The 23,919-nt window shown below is 36.7% G+C and overlaps 1 protein-coding gene across 1 annotated transcript in view; it reads right to left on the bottom strand.

Annotated features, from left to right (window-relative positions):
* Positions 1-2,554: 2,554 nt before the first annotated feature.
* Positions 2,555-23,919, bottom strand: part of adcy7 (adenylate cyclase 7) — a 52,698-nt gene continuing 31,333 nt past the window's right edge. The window contains exons 7-27 of the mRNA XM_051114152.1: positions 20,955-21,112; positions 20,113-20,224; positions 19,405-19,532; positions 19,128-19,286; positions 18,883-19,015; positions 18,139-18,327; positions 17,707-17,744; positions 16,803-16,883; positions 16,626-16,695; positions 15,307-15,404; positions 15,085-15,169; positions 14,506-14,648; positions 14,308-14,395; positions 13,296-13,474; positions 12,391-12,502; positions 12,145-12,303; positions 9,784-9,930; positions 9,111-9,215; positions 6,795-6,909; positions 4,534-4,658; positions 2,555-3,943 (exon numbers count right to left, since the gene is read on the bottom strand). Of these exons, the coding sequence (XP_050970109.1) occupies positions 3,797-3,943; positions 4,534-4,658; positions 6,795-6,909; positions 9,111-9,215; positions 9,784-9,930; positions 12,145-12,303; positions 12,391-12,502; positions 13,296-13,474; positions 14,308-14,395; positions 14,506-14,648; positions 15,085-15,169; positions 15,307-15,404; positions 16,626-16,695; positions 16,803-16,883; positions 17,707-17,744; positions 18,139-18,327; positions 18,883-19,015; positions 19,128-19,286; positions 19,405-19,532; positions 20,113-20,224; positions 20,955-21,112 (2,571 nt within the window). The 3' untranslated portion in view covers positions 2,555-3,796. The remainder of the gene's footprint in view (positions 3,944-4,533; positions 4,659-6,794; positions 6,910-9,110; positions 9,216-9,783; positions 9,931-12,144; positions 12,304-12,390; positions 12,503-13,295; positions 13,475-14,307; positions 14,396-14,505; positions 14,649-15,084; positions 15,170-15,306; positions 15,405-16,625; positions 16,696-16,802; positions 16,884-17,706; positions 17,745-18,138; positions 18,328-18,882; positions 19,016-19,127; positions 19,287-19,404; positions 19,533-20,112; positions 20,225-20,954; positions 21,113-23,919) is intronic.

The raw sequence follows: 23,919 nt of genomic DNA, 5'->3' as shown, positions 1-23,919 counted from the left end.
TTCCCAGCTGTTTACCTTCACAGACATAACTGACTGTTTTTGTAACTCGTTTTTAATATAAACTTGTGTGTATTTGACAGTTTAAGCGCAATAAGACATGAAAGAGAAGTTTAGTTTAGTACTCACATGATGTGTGACAGCTGCTTTCTGTGCACGTCCTTCAGATGCGTGCGCTCAGAAAACCATATATTAGAAGTTTCAATTAATTTTGTTTTAAAACGCATGATTTCAGTGTGATAGGCAAGATAATCAAAATAAAAGAAATGTTTTTTGGCAAAGTATTTGAGCTATGAGCTGTTAAGGCACAACCCTATTCTGGAAAAGGGGGCGGGGTGGGGAGCAGCAGCTCATTTGCATTTAAAGAGACATGCACAAAAACAGCATGTTTCTGCTTCCACTCAAAATAGGCATTTTCAAAACGATATAATAAATGACCTGTGGGGTATTTTGAGCTGAAACTTCACAGACACATTTTGGGGACACCTGATTTATATTACATCTTGGAAAAGTATAATAGGTCACCTTTAAAATGAGAGCAGTTCATAGCATCTTGCGCTCTCTGCTAGATTCACAAATCCTGTCATGCTTTGGGAGAATTATGTAAACCTTAAAGGAAATGAAACCAAGACCTCAGAATGTTATTACGTGTCTGCACCGATGCTTTGATTTAAAGCCAAACCAAAGGACTTCTGTTGTTGTTTACAAAGTATCATGGGTAATTCTAATCGCCCTTCATGTTTGGCAATACCAGATTATAAGTAATATTCCAAATCTGAGATTATCAGTTCGATTCTTATCCTTGCAGTACTGGGAAATGATGAATCATGTTTCATAATGACCTCTGGAGATTTGCTGCTACTGTGGTAAGGCAGCAAATCATAAATCTGTGATAAATTAAACTGCTATATGAACAACACAGAAGGCCTGTGATTCAATCTATAATTAATCAAATTTTTCAATAACTTTTCATTTCAAGCAATGATCATTTTTATATCAGGGTACATTTCTAATTCATTTAATGCAAAAATCCAACAGATACCCATCTTATATCTTGCAAAAATGTCATATTCTACACTGGAATTTGCTGTTTTTGTGCTGCCTGATTTGGTAAATGTGATGTTTTGCTCCTCAGATTAGTCATAACTTTTCCTCTTCAATAATTTATCGATAGAGTAGATTAATTGACTGTCAACTGTGTTATCAACGTGTTCTGTTGAACTTGTGTCACATGTTATATTTATAAATATGTAGAGAAAAAACATAAAAACACAAGTTAATCAAGGTCATGTACTAACTAGTCCAAGGTCAGCAGTTTGCACAAAGCCCTAAAATGTCTGAAATGTCAACTGTGTTACCCATAAACTGTAATACAGTTGACAAGGATCAACACTGTTGACAATTTAGTGCTGCTGATAAAAAATAAAAATATTCACAAACTATTGTCATTACACAGAAATGACAGAAATTGCCTAAAACTATGATTTGCATTACAATGGATAAACAGATCTAATCACTGCCACACTTTCTATGAACTCAGTATCCATAATATTATATACACATTATATTCACATTTGTGAAGGGTTATAAAGCATTCAGAATTCCTTGTGATTGACTTAAACCTGTATAATATTATAGATTTGACATATCTATTTCTGCTTGGTCATGACTGATCAAGAACTGAAAAAGTTAAGACAAAAACTTTTTATCTTAAAGAAAGTTTTCTCTTTTTCTTCTAATGTGTCATGTCAACTGTGTTACTTGGCGAACTGTGTTATGTGTGGTTTTTATGTCATAAATCTTTTAGATGTGAACTAAACCATCAGAAAAAAGATGGGGACATCTTTGGAGATGGAAGTCTTGGGTAAGGATGGTGAATAACGCTAAATTTAGCATACTGTGGATTTATGGTAAAGAAAAGTTCCATCCTTCATGATAACATCCCACAGATTGCCCATTATAAAGCCCCATATTCATATTTTTAAATCAGTTAGACAGATAACCTCATAAAACTCCGGTGAATAGACTGAAAAACCTTCAAACAAATGTTATCAAACATGTGGTACTTCATTCATGTTGCATCTGACACAGCATTTGTCCGTAACACAGTTGACAAATAATGAATGAAATGTTAATTTCATTTATATATTTAAAAAGTCATTATAGCTTGCCAAAGAATTACTTTAGCACATTAAGAGGATATATTATTCAAGCACCTAGTTTATTTATCAAAAAAAGAATACTGATTTCCTGACTTTTTGGCTGACATGAAATGTACCCCTAAATGTAGAATGACTCCTGTGTCCACCAGGGTTGCCAGGTTTCCACACCAAAACCCACCCAATTACTACTCAAAACTAGCCCAATCGCAGGGGGTCCCCCGTCCTGGTAAATTCGCATTTCAGGGGTTAAATATGACGTTACTGGGGTCGCTTCAACCCGCGGCAACAGTGTAAAAGTAGCCCAATTCTGCAACAGTGGCGTCCACTGTGACCTATAACCTGCAGGTATGAGTTTCTCTCATTAATTTGGCAAAATGCCACACAGGAAGCATATAAAGTGTAAAATGATTTATTCTGTAACAATGCATACAAAACGGAGGAGACGGCAGGCGTTCCTCACAAACATTGCGGTACAGAAAGGCAGCACAGCGTCTCAAAACATGTAAATTCAGCCACTGTAACACTCAACGGGCTGGAAACCCAGAGAGACGCACAGGATTTCCGATCGCAATTGAACATTTATGCCTATGGCTTCCTCAGGCACAAAAACTTCCCACTTTCACCAAGCATTCTCACAGAACAGAAGCAGAGACCGTCTGAGCAAATCAATTCACTGCAATGTAAGCTAAGATGCATGAATACATCCAGGAGCGAATTCACAACTTCAGATGAGAGAAGCCACAGAGCCACTCGGTCAAGAGCTAAGAAAGATGAAGGGACAGCAATAAAAGTACACTTCCACTTAAAGTAAATTGAATTTCAGTCACTTACTTTTTCCCAGTATATGTAAACATTTCTTAATAGGTTTCATCTGTAGCATATTATGAAGCTAAGGAAGGCTCATCTCCAAAATCCACAATCTCTAATCAAAGGCAACAGCAAATCAACACTGCTTGTCGATATTTGGCATTCAAAACACTTGGCAGTTGTTTTTGGAAAACAAACCAAAAAAATCATCCACAGTATGTATATTCAAGCAACAATGGGCGTCCACCATTTTGTTGGTCCAGAAAGGTTTATAATAAGATACACATTTAAAACGACTGATGAAATTCTGATATTTTAACATCTGCTCATTTGCGACGATGGGTTTGTGTGGTTCACGTCTTCCCTATGCCTGCAAGCCTCAAACAGTGTGTGAGGCCAAAACCGGCCGACCAGCTCAGTCATCCCAAATCAGTCTAAATCCACCGGGATCAAGGCCACTATGACAGCAGTACCCAGAAAGTCTAAGAGCCATACTGAGAACCAGTATTTTTCTTCACCGAACTCAGTTACTGTCTGTGGTCTGTTTCCCATAAGAGGATTGTAAAGTTCAGCTTGTGTCCGTGTGAGATGCATGTATGTACATGCTGTATGTGTGAGAGTTTCAGGTCTCTGAATGCTGCCAAAACAAACTCTAACAGGTCAGAGTTAGAAAGAATGTGCAGCTCTTTAGACATGCTCTAAAGGAACAAATCCAGTAGCAATAAAACATTCTTAAATGAAAACGAAGACATCACATATAGGTCCGGAGTCTGTGTGTACGTATGTGCGCGCGTGTGTGTATGAAGCTGTCAGCGGCAGAGGCTTCAGTCTCAGCTCAGACCGATGCCCTGCTGTTTGCTGGAATCTGTGCACACAAAGAAGGTTTTGAGCTCTCCTTTGCCCTTCACATTGATCAGGCCACGACACTCACATGAATAGCCCAGCTTCTGCAGGACATCTGACGTCTCCTCTGTTACCTGCAACACAAACATGTCATAGTAAAAACCGATCACCTTTTCATTTTTTTAATGATAGGATAGTTCACACAAAAATGAAAATTCTGTCATTAATTACCCCTACGTTGTTCAAAACTTGTAAGACCTTCATTCATCTTCGAAACACAAATTTAGATATTTCTGATGAAATCCGAGAGCTTTCTGACCCTGCATAGACAGCAACGCAACTACCACATGCAAGGCCCAGAAAGGTAGTAAGGAAATCGATAAAGTAGTCCATGTAACATAAATGGTTCAACCATTATTTTTTAAGGAAAACAAAAATACCGACCTTTTTTTGCACATAAAAAGTATTCTCACAGCTTTATTAAATTACGGTGAACCACTGATGTCACTTGGATTATTTTAATGATGTCCTTACAAACTTTCTGGGCCTTGAACGTGTCAGCTGCATCTATGCAGGGTCAGAAAGCTCTCGGATTTCATCAAAAGTACCTTAATTTGTAGGTCTTATGGTTTTGGGATGACATGAGTGTGAGTAATTAATGACAGAATTTTAATTTTTGGTTGAACTATTTCTTTTAGTACTGTAAAAGTGATTCAGTGCATACCTGTATTTTACCCAGCTCTCCAGTGCTTTCCATCCGGCTGGCCACATTCACAGTGTTTCCCCAGATATCATACTGTGGTTTCCTGGCTCCTATCACTCCAGCAATCACTGGGCCGTGATTTATACCTGTACAAACAAACACACAGATCATTGAACAAACTCTGCAAATATGACATTTACATGATTTCTACATATATGGGCCATTCTACAGAATTAGTGCAAACTGCTGTCCCACGACCAAAAAAACACATTTAAAAAGCATTTAAATATTCAAATCCTAGATGTTTACTAAGATGCTTCTATTATCTATTGAAATCCACAATAATATTTAAAATATTAGCAAGCTTAATACATTTAAAATGTTCATTTATTGGGTAATTTCAATTGGGAGGAGGGTGTCCTGAACCCTACCTATGAAAATGGTATTGACATATTTTTTGTGTTTTTTTCCATTGTTGTTTTTAAAAGTATCTTTTTGATTCTTTTAAAAAGTGAAGTTAAAAAAAATATATATTTATTTTATATTTTCTTTGTAAATTAGGAAACTTTATGTAAAAAAAATTTCATGTCACTACTGAAATAGTGTACGTTTTAGTCCATTGGCTGAGAATGATTTTAACTACACTCCAACATTTATGATCAGGAAATATTTACAGTATGTGTCCCTCTCCCTCATAGCTACAAGGTGAGTAGATAGGCCCCATCATTTTGAGGTGTGTTCAAAAGTATAAAAAATATGTGTGTAACTTTAAGGAACGTCACTACCGAACAACCTTTTTCTGCAATTAAGCACACTTTTTTGGGTGTTATTCCATAACATTTAGTTTTTATATTTTTATAACTGTTCAGAACTGCGCTAGCTAACTATGTGCTGATTAGCATCTTTGAGCTAGATTCAAAAGTATCTAAAATTGTCACGACCAAAACATCTGGTGGCATTTCGGTACCGAAACAGTCACGGCCACAGAAAGGGAACACATAGTCTTCATATTTGGGAGAAATAAACAACATTTTAGCACAGTTAGTAGTGTTTTAGTGTGCATTTTAAAATTCTGTAATGTGATGTGCTGTGCTCACTACTAAAAATGTGCAGTCACTACCGAAACATGGGATGTTTAGTCAAAAATAAAGTATACTGAATTATCAGCAAATATGTTATGGTAGTTTTTAGTTCAATGTATATTAAGAATGAATCCTTAATGAAATCAGTATGATCAACTTTTGCATTTTACAAAGAAAAACTGGATTTAAAATACAACAAATCTCATAAATTACACTTGAAATATTGTTAAAAATTGAACTGTTATTGATTTACCTCTGAATTTTTTTTTAGAAAATAGCACAAATATATATTTACAATGTAGATGTAATCAAAATCTTAAAAGGTCAATATAACTCTCTAATTAAATTATTATTACTGCATTTCATTAGTGACAAATTTGGGAAGAATAAAAATATTTCAAAACTTTCTGAAAGTACAGTATGAGAATTAACTGCACAATTACCAGAAATGTGTACCTTGGATATTATACAGTTTGCATACATTCAAAATTTTTGGAAAAAGACATTTTCCAAATCTGACTTTGGACCAATTCTATAGAATGGCTCATATACACTTCACTCTAAAACACCAACGACAGTGCATATGTTTATTTTAAATCACAACGTGATAAATTGTACCAAGCCACTTTGATTTTATTTCAGTTAACCCTAGAACTGTTCTGTTTTAAGTGTGCGTGCCATCACTCTTTAAACCTCACAATTTTGGCTCACAGACTTGATTGGCTTCCACTTGCACAAAGCAGATCCAGTGAGTTTGATCCTCAAGTGACTGCTGGAATGTGCTTTTCCTTTTTCTAATAAAGTCTTTTAGAAGGGATTTGTGTCTGTTATTATAATTTTTTATCAGATCTCTGCCACAGATGGGCAATATGTACCCAGACTCTTAAATGGAGCGTTTATGAAGCATTTCATGCCAGTTCCCGTGTGCATCTGTTACCCTGAGCTGCTGAAGATGCCAGAGATCTCTCTTATGAGCTGCCTCTGTTTTTCAGTGAGATTTTCAGCTTCATCCGGCATATATTGGTTTCATTTTTAACCTTTGATGCAGAAGTAAGAGTTGCAAGTCTAAAAGATAAACATCTATGCAATATGTGGAGATAAAGTGTTCATCCTGAGTCTGACTAAATGCAAGTATTAATTCAAGCAATAACTGAGTAATTAACAAAGGCATAGAATTGAGGTTTCTATAATCCGACGTACCAACGCGAAGCCTGAACGTGTTGAAGGAGTGTCTGTTGATGCCGTCCAGCTTGCCGATCAGCGCGATGGCGAACTCCACCATGTTTCCTATCTGAGCATTCTGTCTCTCGCGGTCCTGAGGGCACACACAACAGAGCTCAGTCAACCAGAGATACGTAAATGATGTAGCTTGAAAGACACTTCTGGAAAATGCTGGGTAACCAAGGGTCAGAGAATAAAATGAACTCCACAGAAGAAAAGAACTTCTCTTTCAACTGGTTTTAAAATGCACAGCTATTTTTATCACCTCGTTCATTAAGTGCACCTCAGTCATAAGTGCTGGTCAGTCTTGAATAGGCTGGTCAGCCTTTTCATTTTCCATAACAATACAGTCAAGGTGAATTGAAATCTTAAAGCTCAAATGTGTTATTAAAATTCATAAATACTTTCAGCATGTTAACTTCTCAGTAATGTTCACTGCAGATGCAAATCTTTCAAGAAAATAAATGTTTACATTTTTTACATTTTTATCATTTCTCTTAAGTCGGGGACATGGCGTTGTAATTACATGCAGCGTTGTCGACTTAGAGTGACGTAAGAAGAAATTCATCAGTCCATTTTGTTCAATCTGTTTCTATTAAGCTTTTGAAATCAACTTAGATTTTTACTACTTAATGAAACACCTTTTGAGGTTTAAATATGCTGTATATGGTCTACTGCTATGCACCAGTCATTACAGCAATCATGACGGTATACTTTTATTAATATTGAAATAACTAACTATAATTATAAGTAATCATAAAAAACACCACTTAACTATAATTAAAAAAATAATTTGAACATTCTGTCTACACAGATGTTCAGCTAAGTTTTATTGTAATATGTGACCCTGGACCAAAAATTTAGATTTATACATCATCTGACAGCTGAAAAAAAAAGCTTTCCACTGATTTATGGTCTGTTAGCACAGGACAATATTTGGCCGAGATACAACTATTTGAAAATCTGGAATCTGAGGGTGCAAAAAAATTACAATATTGAGAAAATCACCTTTAAAGTTGTCCAAATGAAGTTCATAGCAATGCATATAATCAAATTACTAATCAACTAATCAAAAATTACGTTTTGATATATTTACGGTAGGAAATTTGCTAAATATCTTCATAGAACATGATCTTTACTTAATATCCTAATGATTTTTTGCATAAAATAATAATCAATACTTTTGACCCATTTGTATTTTTGGCTATTGCTACAAATATACCTGTGCTACCTATGACTGATTTTGTGGTCCAGGGTCACATATGAGTAGATCTTTTCTTCCATATTGAGATTATTGGTGAAAAAAATGGGATTGAGTTCTATCCATCAGTTGTAAAATATGATGAAGGCAGATCTGAAGAGTTTGTAGTCGACTGTAAGAAAGGGGCAGGACAATTTAACACAAGCTGATTTCTAAACCTACAACCTACAAGTTTAAATGTATACAGTTTAAATGCAGCTTGAAAGGGCTCTAAATGATCCAAGCTGAGGAAAAAGGGTCTTATCTAGTGAAATGATAGGTTATTTTAAAAAAAAAAAAAAAAAAAAAGAGACAGTTTATATACTTTTTAATACTCAATTTTTACTCAAATGCTCATCTTGTCTAGCTCTGCCATGCGTAAGCGAACTCTGTGTAATCCAGGTCAATACAGTTAGGGTGTGTCGAACAATTCCCATCTCATTTTCTCCTCCAACTTCAAAATCAAAATCATCCTAAATCGCTGCAAGTACCAACCCGGTGTTAACAAAGTGAACTTGTAACGAAGATCAAACGCCCTTTACAAAAAAAGGTTAAACAGCGATGTAGGATGATTTTGAAGTTGGAGAAGAAAGGGAGATGGGAGTTTTTAGACATACCCTAACTGCCATGAACCAGAATACACAGAGTTCATGCAGACCTGGACAAGACGAGCATTTGAGGTTAAAAAGTATATAAATTGTAATTTTTTTTAGAAAATGACAGATCGTTTCGCTAGATACGACCCTTGCTCCTTGGCTGGGATTGTTTAGAGCCCTTTGAATCTGCATTTAAACTGGATTTTGGAAGTTCAAACTCGCGGGCACCATAGAAGTCCACTATATGGAGAGAAATTCTGAAATGTTTTCCTCAAAAAACGATTTCTTTACAACTGAAGAAATAGAGACATGAACATCTTGGATGACAAGGGGGTGAGTAAATTATCTGTAAATTTATGCTCCGGAAGTGAACTTTGTATTCCCGATTATTCCCGATTGCTCTAGATGTTTACATAGTGGTATGTGGTGTTTTTGCATACACTATATGTAGTGTAGTACCTGGCTGCTCTGTTCTGGAGGTCCGCTCAGTCCTGCAGCAGCCATGTATGTGCTGCCGATGGTTTTAATCTTCTCCACACCACTGAACTTGGGTTTAGACAGCAACTGCAGGTAATGAGAGAAGGAAAGGGCCAAGTGTATGTCAGTGTTTTAGAGCAGAAGAAATCCATGCCACGCTCTCTTACATTTAATGACAGAGACAGAATGAGAGGATAACAAGAAGTGAAAGAAAAAAGGGAGAGAAACCACACCACACTGAAACTCAGCACTAGCAATATGCGAAGCCTGTATTTAGATCCCTCAAGTTGCTGCCAAAACTGTTTGGCTAAACATTTGTGTAGTCAGGCATCTCAGGGCTTTGTTGTGGTGGTGATCACCAACACGTCCTGACCTTTTTCCTGCTGAATACTCAATCCGAAAACAGTTCACACAAACAAGCAGTTGAAGTGATATGAGTGTACATTTTCACAATGGCCACCTCATTTCATCAAACTAGCTGAGTAATAGCTGAAGTTACACCCTTAGAGGTAAAAGCCCTTTGGATGTTGGCAGAGCACTATTCATATGCTTTGATTCATCCATTCATTCAGGGAATGACAGGAGAAGAAAGACTGTGGAGATCAGACAAAAGTAGGACAAATTCATGTTCTCTGAGACATGACATCACTCTGACCTCATCAAAGTCGGCGATGATCTCATTGAGGAGCCTCAAACACTCCAGTCCTTCTTTATTGATGTCACATTCAGTGTAGAACTCCTTGAAGTCTGGCACTGAGGCAAACATCACACATACGCAGTCATAAGACTTATAGTACAGGTCCTGGAGAAGAGGATCAGAAAGACACATGCAGCAAGACCTCAATGATTCTGTCTTACAATTATCCACATGGTACAACAGAAACAACAACAACATCAAAAATGTTTTATGACGGGACATTCACAGACTATGTGAATATATGTGTAAGGGTATGAGGTACGATTGATAAATGACATATGATATGGGTCTTTCAAGTAATAGAAAGAAAATTTTCACTGAATACACTTAAAAGACTAAATGTACCAAGACACCAGATGAGTTGTTTCACAAATAAAAAAACGGAATATTAGACAGTAAGAAAACATGAAAAGCAAATATATTTGGCTATTAAATCAAAGATTTTTTAAAGAAATCAATAGTTTTATGTCTGCGCCGATAGCCTTGTGGGCAGTGCGTCGACATACGAGAATCCCGAGTTCGAATCCCGGCTCGGGGACATTTCCCAATCCCGCCCCCTTCTCTCTCTTTCACTTTGCTTCCTGTCAGCTAATGATCTGTCCTATCACAATAAAGGCAAAAAGTCCAAAAAATAAAATCTTAAAAAAAAAACAAAGAAATTAATAGTGTTATTCAGCAAGGACATTAAAGGCATAGCTCACCCAAAAATGAAAATTACCGCATGATTTACTCACCCTCAGGCCATTTTAGGTGTAATACAAATACGATCGGAGTTAAAAAAAAACAAAAATGAAACAAAAAAAAAATGTCCTGGCACTTCCAAGCTTTATAATGGAAATGAATGTCTGTTGAGATTTTGAAGTACACAAGAAATAAAGTACACATCCATCATGAAAAGCACTCCACACAGCTCTGGGGGGTAAATAAAGGCCTTCTGAGGTGAACTGATGCATTTGTGTAAGAAAAATATCCATATTTGAAACTTTACAAACCGTAATCTCTAGTTTCCGCTAACTGTTGTTCATGAGAGAGTAGCATTTCAGCAGTTGACGTAGGCATAGCGTAAGCTCCGGTGAGAATATGCTAGTCTCATGAGAACCCACTTTTTGTTTACAGCAAAGGAAAACCTCCTCTTAGCTTAAATCGAAATCCTCTGTCATTTTTTTTTAACAAATCCTCATTTTGTACTTCAAATTCGTGACCCGGTGTTCTGTGCTTCTGCGTTCATCACTTCTGTTTGCAACCGCGTTCACATTTAAGATTACTTCGATTGTGTTCGTACAAAAGTCATATCCACCTAGGATGACTTGAGGGTGAATAAATCATGGGGTAATTTTCATTTTTGTTTGAACTATCCCTTTAAATTGAGCAAACGTGACAGTAAAAACTTACACTGGTCAAAAAAAAAACTATTTCTAAAAAAAAATGAGGTCCTTTTGAATTTTCTATTTATCGATGAATCCTGAAAAAAAAATTGTATCATATAACTGTTGTCAACACTGTTAATCATAAACGTTTTTGGGAACCAAATCTGCATATTAGAATGATTTCTGAATGACACTGCAGGCTTTTTTCAAAAACATAAAAACAAACAAAAAAAAAAATCTTCAACCAGTAGTGTGTTAAATTAACAAAATTATTTCTGGAAAGTGAGCAAAAGGAAATAAGACAAAACCATTGCACTTTTAGATAACTGTAATAAAAGGAGGCAGATCAGGAAGGAATAAAAACCACTGTAAATAAAAATTCATTAACAACAATAATTATTTCAGGCCTATTTCCCATCGTTCTTAATTATGGTGTGGTATAGTATGGACTGCGGTAGAAAATGGTTAAGAGGTTGCTATAAAATACAGTGTGGGATGATCTGGTATTCTCTGTATAGTGTGCGTTGTGATCTTATATATCTTGTGATATTGGAATGGTATGGTGGAGTATTGCATGATATTATCTTGCGTGGTATATGGCAGTGTTTCCCAACCTTTTTTGTTTTACATACTGCCACAGTCCAATCTGTAAGGCTGTTACAACATTAATCTTACACACATTATTTTGTCTTTTTTCCTTAAAAAGATCTGTAAAACCATGAAATTCAAAGAATCAACATTCATTTTAGTTTTAATTATTCAACAAAGCAAAATCAGAATCTTTCCAAGTGCCCTCTGGAACCGGCTTAGGTATCCCTGGTTGGGAATCACTGATGTCTGGTCTTGTATGGGAGACATGAGGGGGTGATATAAAGGCTCATCCCACACATTCAAAGCCGGTTCCTACCTTGTATTTCCGGTTTAGTAAAGAGATAGTGGACAGCAGCCCCACCTCATTCTTCTTGTTCTCGCCCACGAAGAGAGCGGCCACATGTGCAGGGAGAACATTCTCCAAAAGCAGACGGTTCAGGTTTTCGCACAGCTCAACTTCTTCCTTATCTGTCAGGTTCTTGTTCTTCAACAGGAAGTCCTGACGACAGCAGTACTCATTCTGAGAGCAAGAGAAAGACACTGTATTCTTGACACTGACACTGTATGACACTATATTCTTGTATAGTTTGAGGTGTAAGGTTTGTACCTGGCGGGATATGAGCAGCATGGTGAAAAAAAAGAGTGAGATGTAGATGCAGCTCATAAGTTGTGGGTGCTTCATAAATTCTGCTTTGCACAGCATCGAAATGTCCTCCACACTAGAAAAGACAAACAAAAGACATGATTGTACTGTAGATGCACCAGTATTAAAATTCTGGCCAATACTGATAATTATTTCCATGTTTGGGCCAATAAATTGCCAGCATTAAAGGTCTATACTGTGACCCTGGACCACAAAACCAGTCATAAGGGTCACTTTTTTGAAATTGAATCCAAATAAACAAGCTTTCCATTGATGTATGGTTTGTTAGGAATGGACAATATTTGGCAGAGATACAACTATTTGAAAATCTGGAATCTGGAGGGTGCAAAAAAAATCTAAATATTGAGAAAATCCCCTTTAAAGTTGTCCAAATGAAGTTCTTAGCAATGCATATTACTAATCAAAAATAAAGTTTTGATATATTAACAGTAGGAAATTTGCAAAATATCTTCATGGAACATGATCTTTACTTAATATCCTAATGATTTTTGGCATAAAAGAAAAATTGATCATTTTGACCCATAAGATGTATTTTTGGCTGTTGCTACAAATATACAGTGTGACTTAAGGCTGGTTTTGTGGTCCAGGGTCACATTTTGTCTAAATAAATGTGAAATAAAATACTAAAAATCAATTGTTTTAAAAGTCCACTATGAAAATGGATACTGCGTAATGAAATTTGCTGAGGATTACACTTAACAATGTAATTCAAATATTAACAGATTAACTTTCAGTCTTAAATGATGGCAAAGATATACTAAATAGAGGGGAAAAACAGGGGAAACAAGCATACATGCAGTAATAAAAGTTTTTGCCAATCAACTGCATGTGTGTTTATGAGAGTGTACCAGCTGTTGTTCTTGAAGAGCTGGCAGCTGTAGCTGTTGAAGAGATTTTCCTGAGAGTAGAAGATGATGATGTAGGAAATGGTAGAGACGATGAAGAGGTAGGCCACCTTCAGCTCCAAACTCACCCGCAGAAACACACCACAGGCGATCAAAGCCAATATACAATTATATACAGAATACTGCAAGGACAAAATCATACAGACACAAAATTATAAAATTGTTAAGGGTGTTTGATCATCTTTGCATGTTCACTTTTCAAAGATTGGGTCAGTACTTCTACAGTGATGCAGGATGATTTTGAAATGATTTTTGAAGTTGAGTTTTTCGACATACCCTAACTGTCTTGAGTCAGAATACACAGAGTTCAGGCAGAGCAAGATGAGACGAGCATTTGAGATTAAAAAGTAGTTAAATTGTATTTTTTTAAATGAAAATAACCAATCGTTTTGCTACATAAGACCCTTCTTCCTCGGCTGGGATCATTTACCATTGAAATTTGGGATCGTTTAAAGCCGCATTTAAACTGCATTTTGGAAGTTCAAACTTGGGGCACCATAGCAGTCCATTATATGGAGAAAAATCATGAAATGTTTTTTAAAAATACAATTTCTTACAACTGAAGAAAGAAAGACATGAACATCATGGATGACAAGGGGGTGAGTACATTATCTCTAAATTTTTGTTCTGGAAGTAAACTTCTCCTTTAAACATATGTGTGTGTGTGTACTTGTTCTTGCTACATTGTGGGGACCAAATGTCCCCACAATGATAGTAAAACCTGAAATTTTTGACATGGTGAGGACCACAATGTAAAAAAATGATTAAAATTAGTAAATGATGTTTATCTGAAAATGTAACAATGCAAACATATTTTCTGTAAGGGGTAGGTTTAGGGTTAGGGTTGGGTTAGGGGGTAGACAATATTGTTTGGTCAGTATTAAAACTATAGAAGTCTATGGAAAGTCCCCACAATTCACAAAAACAAACATGTGTGTGTGTGTTTGCTACTCACAGGCAAATATGCAAGTTCATCTTTAACAGACGTGGTGCAGTTATTTTGTCTCAAAGTGTCAAATAAATTCTCCGGGGGCGTTAAAGTACTGTGGAGTGAAAGAAAGTTTGATGGACAAAAATGTTAGGAGGCCGACCTACTTTTGTAGTGCTTCAGCAAAAACATATACCAACAATATTGTCAAAGCATTGAAAAAGCATTACGAAATTGAACATGGCGATGATGACTATGACTGCGGTGGCCACGGCTGCCAAAGGGAGGCGCAGAAAAGGTCTCTTAACCACTGCTTCTGAAAGAGCCGAGAGCCACGTACATGACTTTAACTTCTCTGGAAACATCCTCTGAAAAATAGAGAAAGAAAAAGAAGGGGAAAAACAGCTGTTAAAAAAGACAAAGGCTAAAGGTTACGGAAGCCAGAATGTGTTGGAAAAAGCAACTGCATATAAGAATAGGGACACTGGGAGGCACACCGAATGCATGTCCAACTCATATGTCACGGTATGTATATGCAGTTATGTTTGTGACACTGTAGCAAATGTCAGTCTGTTTTTAGTTATTTCACATTCCAGTATAAGACAGTGACAACAAAGGACACAGCATATGACATTCTCCACATTACAGCACCGTACACAGCAAAAGAGGCACTGCATGCTCCAGCATCTATAAAACCACAGGGGGGACGGACCTTTATTGTGCTAGGCACACAGAAATACCTCAGAACCCATTAGACTGACTGAATGTCTGTGCTAAGGTAAAGGAAGGCAGTGGTGGCCTAACCTGTATATGACCTGCAAAACAGATGCACAGAGTCAAAAGCAGAACACATGCCAACCCTGCAAAAGCCAGCCCCAACTTCTTATGCCTGTGAGAGAGAGAGAGAGACAAAGAAAGAGTTATACACTCTCAGGGCAAATGGTTGTAACATATGAAGGCACGTTCAGCACTAAAATGTTAAATCAAGACTGCCTACGGTGTTCAGCTTGTATTCTTGACACTTACTCCTTGGTAACAAGCATCTGGATGATGAAGATACATAAAAAGATGAAGGTGGTACAACCAATGTAGCATCTAAAGCTTGGCATCTCTATAGTCCTGTACTGAGAGAACCACATACACATACTTTAAAATTAATTAATTTATTTCTTTTTAACATGAAACAAAAATCAAAAATAAATCTATTAAATATAGATATCACACAAGTAGCAGTGCGATATGGCTGTATATCAGCACAGCTGTGAATGCGTTTATACAACAGTTTATACAACAAGCATGTAAATAAAAAAAAAAAGAGACAACATCGGAGTGTCTTTAAAAACCCTCTTTTGTGCAAAGTACTATCTTCCACTACGGATTCAAATCTTAGTTTGACAGTTTAACAGCTAAGCCCAAGCCTCCGTTATAAATTCAAAAATGTCACATTTTCGTTCTAGTAATGAAGGAACGCTGAGTTGCTTCATTAAAAGCTTATTGTATTACTGTATTAAAAACTCACTGTATAATGTAGAGTCAAGTATTATGAGAGAGAGAGATGGACTCAGTGAGTGTGATTACCTACGTTTGATACAGCATTCATTCTTCAGCCCAATTTCATATTCATAAAACATTAGTTTGAATTTCCGCTGAGAAGGCGATATCTTTGTTGTATTATCCTTTCATCGCCTAAGAGTGATTTCTGATGACAGCGCTGCTCAGTGCATTTGTTTGCATTACTGGCTGCGTCTTGTAAGGTGTTGTTGAAAGTAAAAATAACTTCTTTGTTTACAACCCAGTTTCAGTCTTTTTCAATATAAAAGTCTTTACTGCAAAATCACCCATAAGACTTTGCCCTCAGCTAAAACTTTTTGCTCTGGAACATCTAATAGCCTAATGAGACAAAAAACTGCTTGTTAGATTTACCCAAAACGACTCATAACTTATGTTTAACCACTATAGAGACATCAGAGCCAGAGGCAAATTCCAGAAAATCTGGCTGAGGTAAAGGTTCTCTAGGTGGGTTCATGAGCGCTGAATGGCCGCTGACGCCCTGGAGCTCACATCTCCAAAAACGCAGAAGCAAATTTTCAACTAGACGTTATCTTCATTAACAAACCACATATCTGAAGTCTAAACAAGTGCATTCTCACCTAAGAAACTACATTCCATGACACAAAAACAGTGTTGCAAATGGTGAAACGGTTAGAGTTCTGATATCACTACAATACTGCACTGCTGGAAAACTCAGCCAATCAGATTCAAAACCAGAAAGAACTGTTGTACACATTTAAATATATATATATAATAATAAGACTTCTAAGTTAAGCCCACATTAAAATACCTACCTGCTTTTCAAGGTCTCTTTTAGTAAACCACAGTGTGAGGCCAGAGATCTCTTCAGACTTCACCCACTGCCTGCACACACAAAAAACATTCATTTTCATGCATACTAAATGTGCAACTTAAACCAAACTGGACTTAATTTCATCCGAAATGACTAAACATGCTTGTTTAAGACTAACTTGCTGGAGCTCAAATCATTGATGGTGGTAGTCATCTTGTCGTGAAGTTCTTCATCAAACTTAGTCTTCTGTGATTTATTCCTACAGAGACAGCAGACACAGATCATAGCGACAGAAACACACTTCGCACCCATAAAGTAACACACATATACACAATGCACATGTCTATATGTGCATGAGCACCGTGGGACAGGAAAGACATTTATAGCAGTTGTCATGCTGTTATTTAGTTATATTTGACTGCAGCCAGTACAAGGGAAGCTTGGGTGAATATGTGTAAAGTTTGTAGTTATAAATGACTTGGCTAGTTTTGTAGTTAATGCTTTATGTAGTTAAGGGATCTAAATACACCACAAGAGAGAAGATCCTAATTTAGTTCTGGTGAGAATTGAGAATGTGTGTATTTGTGTTTGTGCAAATATGTGTGAGGACCGTGGCAGGCAGGATGCCATTTGTTAGTTTAAACACCTGAGAGAGATTGCAAGAGCCCCCTTGCAATGTGCCTCAACACGGCTCAGGAAGGAAAGTGCTGTTTCCTTTCTCTCTCTTTGCAGACAGAAACACACCATTGGTGTACTGCAGGAGTTCAGCTATGGTCATGCTACACATGACCAGTAAGCAGCGTCTCACTGAGCGTTTGAATTGTTAGTGTTGAAACTACGGGCCCCATAGAGCTGGCTGAGCCAGTATGGCTCCACTCACTTATACGTGCTCAAGGGAGGGGCAGGTAAAGAGCAGGGCTCCTCAAGAGACTCATCAAAGCTGTCAGAGAGCAACAGTGAGAAAGACAACTTCAACATCGCTACTGCAGTCAGCAAGACAAAACCAGATGCCATACACCTTGTTTTTTTTTCCACTGAGACACACACAAAACAGACAGAAAGATGACACAAGCACAACTCACCTCTCTGTCATTTTCGGTACTGATCTAAGAGGGATATCCTAAACAGAGAGAGCATTGTTCATAAACAGTTGCTTTTATCATCAAAACATGTTCTTCATACAAAGATCAGTGTATTGACGATATTATTTTATGAACAAAAAGGCATAAGAGTAGCCAAATAATTATGTCTTTTGATATCATTTGACAGATTTTTGTGAAAAACCATCACACAAGTAATTTTATGCTGTCGTAAGGCTTAGAACATAGCAAACACTTAAAATGGACTGCTTTCATGCTTTTGGTCCTTTTATGAAGCTTGACAGTCGTGGTCACAAAAAAACTACTTGTTTTTTTTACATGCAAACATTTTGGTTTTGGACGATTATTCAAAATTTAAAAAATTCAAAATTCTCAATTTTGAGTGTTTATTCCTTCAGCGTGGGTGTCTCTGACCTTGCAGCGACCCTTTCCATTGACCATGGCATCTGTGCTGAATTCCTCTCGGCTCTGCAGATGGGCAAAAGGTTTGACAGCCCCCCACGACTCCAGGAAGCGTGTCATACGCACAGATGCTCGCATCTTCAAACCATCACTCACACGAGGCTTAGTGACACTGGGAGCCATCAGTGATGAGTCCTTAGACTAAACACACACACATCAGCATTATCAGATTCGTATACAGTGACCTATACAGTTGATGTCGAAAGTTTACATACACTTTGCAGAATCTGCAAAATGTTAATTATTTTACCAAAATAAAAGGGGTCATACAAAATGCAAATGATTTTTTATTCAGTACTGACCTGAATGAGATATTTCACATAAAAGATGGTTACATATATTCCACAAGAGAAAATAATAGCTGAATTTATAAAAATGACCCCGTTCAAGTTCATACACTTGATTCTTAATACTGTGTTGTTACCTGAACAATCCACAGCTGTGTTTTTTTGTTTAGTGATAGTTGTTCATGAGTCCCTTGTTCGTCCTGAACAGTTAAACTGCCTGCTGTTCTCTCTTGCAAAAGTCTTTTATGTGAAATATCTTATAAGGTTAGTACTAAATAAAATATAACATGCATTTTGTATGATCCCTCTCATTTTTGTAAAATAATTAACATTTTGCAAGGTGTATGTAAACTTTTGACTTCAACCGTATATGTGGAAAGCACATAACATTGTGATTTAAAATTTCTACCCGCGGGTCTATGACCAGGTACGTCTTGACGTTAAGCTCTTTAAGGTAGGGGTCTCTGAGGTGACCATTCCCCTCCTCCACCTCATACGCTTTGTTTAAGTGCTTCAGAGTCGCCTCTGTGATGTGAACTCGTCTGATGGAGAAAACATAAATGTGGCATCCTTAGAAGACGATGACTTGTGACATTAATGATCTGTTCGCAACTTAAACAATTCCTGTTTGATAAGCAATTTTATTGTTCATACCCCGGTAATCCACCTGACTCCATATGATTGGCTAAGGTGACATCGTGTGACCAAACATCAAACTGCCATTTCCGTAAGCCAATCACACCACAGAGGACATTTCCAGAGTGCACACCTACTCGCATGTTTATATTCACACCTGTTGCCTCACGCACCTGCCTGCAAGTGATGATTAGAAAAATATTCAGCCTGTCATCTGCCACACATCTTGGCCAGCACTAGGAGAAATGCTGTGTTAATAATGATTTGCATGTTTTATAAACATATATAGACTTACTTGATGGCTTCGCACATGTCCAGGCCCATTTTAACACAGTTTTTGGCATGATTTGGCAAGGAAACAGGGAGGCCAGACACACAGTAATAACAGTCACCAAGAATTTTTATCCGCATACACTCATTCTCCTACAGGGGGAACGCACAACCACACACTAGTCATCTTCAAGGAAAAATTACATGTATAATTCAGAGCACAAATATCTAATTTGTTTTGGAACCAAACTGACTGATAATAAGATTGAATTATAATAAACTGAATTATATACTAATCATTAAATTACAGTGCCATTCAAAAATCTGAGGTCAGTTTACAATACTTTTATTGAGCAAGAATGCATTCAACTGATCAAACATTAAAGATAATTATAATGTTACAAATATTTCTATTTGAAATTCTGTTATTTTAGTTTTTTTAGCTGAAAATAATGAATCACAATTTCCACAAACATATTAGGCAGCACAACTGTTTTCATCAGTGATAATAATCAGAAATGTTTCTTAAACACCAAATCAACATATTGGTTTCTGAAGGATCATTTTATACTGAAAACAGGAATAAATTACATTTTAAAACATATTAGCATAAACAGTTATTTTAAATGGTACCATTATTTGCCAATATTACTATTTTTACTGTATTTTTGATCTCATAAATGTTGAACATAAATTGTATTATATACATTCAGTAATATATAATTATACTTACTTTTGCAATCTGGTCAAATTTCCCAAAAAGTTCATTTAGCATAATTACAAGCTCCTTAGGAGAACAGTCACTGGCCAGACGTGTGAAACCCACTATGTCAGCATATAGGATGCTAGCAGAAAGGAGACAAAAAGAGACACTGTTATGTGTTTTGTAGGTCATTTTGGAACTGAACTCTGGACAGGTCAAACAGGAAGAGGAGACATTAAGCAGTTGATATAATTGTGCTGAGGCCTTTTTAATGAGAACAGCAGCAGCAGCTCATTGTCAGCTGTCTGGACGCCCAGGAAAGAATAAAAACTTCATAAACACAGCTCATGAAATTAACCTTTAAGACCCAGCTGTTCTCAACGCTGACTCCAGGACTAAACACACGCACGCACAAAATCCATGTCATCACACTCCTAATGAACAAGTTCAAAAAGAGATTGGACCCTGTGAATTTCGGCAGGTGAACAGCTCTCTGTTGTTTGCTCACACACACAGGTGAGTGAACCTGTGTTCTGTCTGAGCAGCTGTAAAGGAGGCAAACAAGCCGTCTGTCTAAATATAGACAGTTGCCTGAGAACCAAGCATTGTGAGCATGGGACAAAGAATATTAATAGATGCATCCCAGCCCCCATCTCCACTCTTGGGGTTGATGGGAAATAAAACTAATTAAATGAGTGGCCTCATGATGAGCACTTTGAGAGTCGGGACTAACAAACTGACCATTCATTCACTATCAGGACTTGATTAATGGGAAAGGGCTAAATTAGAGCATGGAAAACACAGAGCAACACACAAACAGCTCTAGATATGTATGAAGGCATATATGCGTGTGTGTATACGTGAAGCGTTACCTGACGTTCTCGTGTCTTTTCACATAAAGACTGTGGAAATTGTTGTCACGGACCATACGCTGCTGTTCCTCTTTATCTTTACACTTGCAGCGCTCCATTATGGCCAACTTCATCTTCATGGAGATGTACACAGGAAGCACTGACTGTAAAAGGTTTTCCTACAGCACAACAAACAAACACACACATTTAAAGATAATACCAGTGATATCATACATTCAGTTTACTGTTAAATTTAATTTCTATCTCTAATCTTGAGTGTCCTATTCCTTCTCAGTTTCAACTGTTGTTTGGCTATTAGGCTAAGAGATCTGGACCATGAGAGGGTAATGGGAACCTAACAGATTATACTGTATCATTCAATAGAAAGCATTGTCTTGACTGTGTCTTGTAAAGACACTACTGGCCTGTGTGTATAAATATTTGTCTTTATGGTTCACTATTAGGAAATTATTTCTGAGGTTTGCAATATATATATAAATATATATATATTAGGGATGTCACAATACTCAATATACGACCTCCACGGTTCAATACGCGCTTTTGAATTGTTTTTTTCGGTTTTGCATTTAAATAACTTACTTGTTTTATTTCTCTCGGAATTTGCTGTATGTGTGCCCGCGATTTCACGTGCTGAAATAAGTAAACACTTCCCTGCTTGTATTTGAAAAAGCAACACACATAGAGCATCTTCCATTCTAATGACATGCAATGATAAGCCTTTCTAAACCTGTTGTCCAACAAAAAGTTTTTACACATTATTCATTAAGTTTTTTAAACATTATGAATTGTTTTTAATTCACAACATCAGTCCGGTGTTTGAAATAACTTCCTTATGTGATCTGATGTGGATTTTTATCACAGAATGAGGCAGACAATAAATTCTATACTCATATTCTATGTATGTCGATTAGCAACGGCTTATGAAAATACACAAGATGGCTTGAAGAACACAGATAAACCATTTATTACTGCAGACGAGTGTTTATTGTCCTTACATTTTGTCATTCAAAACATTTAACGTTATATCTTGTTTTTAATCAGTTACAGCAATAGCGATGCTTTTATCCATATTAGAGAGGTTAGAACGGAACATCATCAGCGCTACTTCTTTGACGCATATGTGGGTTTTTTGTCCAGTATGAATGAAACCCATTCTATTTTGCGTAAAAAATGAAAAAATAATACCTCTCTCGAAAGAAAAATTAAGCAGATATATATTAAACCATGCTTTTTCCAGTGTACAGAGGTTTACGTGAGAATTTTGTTAATTTGTTGCAAAAAAAAAAAACAAAACAAAAAAACACACTGAAGTGGCAAGATATCAGAACCGAACCGAACTGAAAACCGTGGTTAAAAACCGAGGTACGTATTGAACCATGGACTGTATTGTTGCATCCCTAATATATATATATATATATAACATATACCATCAGGCCAGTCCCTGCTCTTCACTGTTCTCCTTACATGATGTCACTTCCTCAACAACAGTCATAACAAACCGAGAAACAAAAAAAACTTAAACCTTAAGCCTATTTTAGTAGAAACCTCTTTGATTTACTTTTCAATGTCTAATATAACCATCAGCTGTCAGATTGGAAGATGAATTCTTCATTATATAAAACCTTTAAAGAAAAATATTCCAAAATTTCAAAAGGAAATTTCAAAAGTCAATATTCGTTTAAATTGAAGGTTATGTAGTTTGAATACCTGAGCAGACTGATTGGGAAATTCAAAGTCTGAAGGATCTCAGTCTTTTATTTGAAGAGAAATTAGTTTGAAAGCTATGTGGCTGCTGGAGTGTTGCTAAGGTGTTTTGTCAGTCTAATCAATTAGAAAACATAAAAGAAAAAGCTGAAGGACTGTGCCGAGTTAGATGGACTTTTAAAGCATACACTAGGGTAATCATACAATATACATAGTGCAAATTTCAATTAGTATGTGCATACTTCACATGTGCAACCATTTTTCTAACCATATGCTAAGCTCATATATGCGGCTTTAATATATTTGCAATAATTTGTCCAGAGGTGACAACACTGGCCCGGAACACTGTTTCACAGGCAAAAAAAAAAAAAAACAAAAAACATAAGATGGAAAAACAAACAATCACTGGACATGACAACAACAATACATTAACAAGCAACTCTAGTTTAAAGGTTCATTTCTAGAATAAAATGTGATCCAAGATGTTCATGTCTTTCTGTCTTCAGTTTTAGTGCAGCTTCAAAGGGATCTACACGATCCCAGCCGCAGAATAAGAGTTTTGTCTAGCAAATCGATTGGTCATTTACTAATAACAATAAAAATGTATATACTTTTTAACCACAAGTGCTCATCTTGCACCAGCTTTCCTGCATTACATAATCATATTGGAAACGTCACACATGACGTAAGCGGAAGTACCGACCCAGTGTTTACTAAGTGAACACGCAAAGAAAGTCAAATGCCCTTTACAAAGAAAAGGGGAAAAAACGATGTCGGACAATTTAGAAATTGGAGGAGAAAATGAGATGAGTTTTTCACCCTACCATACCTTTTCGAACTGAAGTACTCAGACAAAAATCAAACCTTGCGTGACCTTTCCAACATGATTACGCAATGCGTATGAATATGCATCAAAGAGCTAGTGCACTAGATGAGACCCCTATTCCTCAGATGGGATCATGTAGAGCCCTTTGAAGCTGCAATGAAACTGCAGTTTGGATCTTTGGCCACCGCTGAAGTCCACTATATGGAGAAAAATCCTGGAATGTTTTCCTCATAAAACTTAATTTCTCTGCCATGAAGATCTTGGATGATGTGGGGTTAGTAAATTATCAGGAAATTTTTATTCTGGAAGTGAACTAATCCTTTAAACAAGTACAAACAAATCTGTATCTTCCGGAGAGAAACAGAACTGACACTGAACAAAGATTAAACTTTCTAGCACTGTCTATTTCTAATCTATGTGCTCTGACTGTGACCA

Source organism: Labeo rohita, chromosome 7 (genome assembly GCF_022985175.1).
Source record: "Labeo rohita strain BAU-BD-2019 chromosome 7, IGBB_LRoh.1.0, whole genome shotgun sequence".
NCBI lineage: Eukaryota > Metazoa > Chordata > Actinopteri > Cypriniformes > Cyprinidae > Labeo > Labeo rohita.
This window is presented reverse-complemented; position numbering and strand designations above follow the sequence as displayed.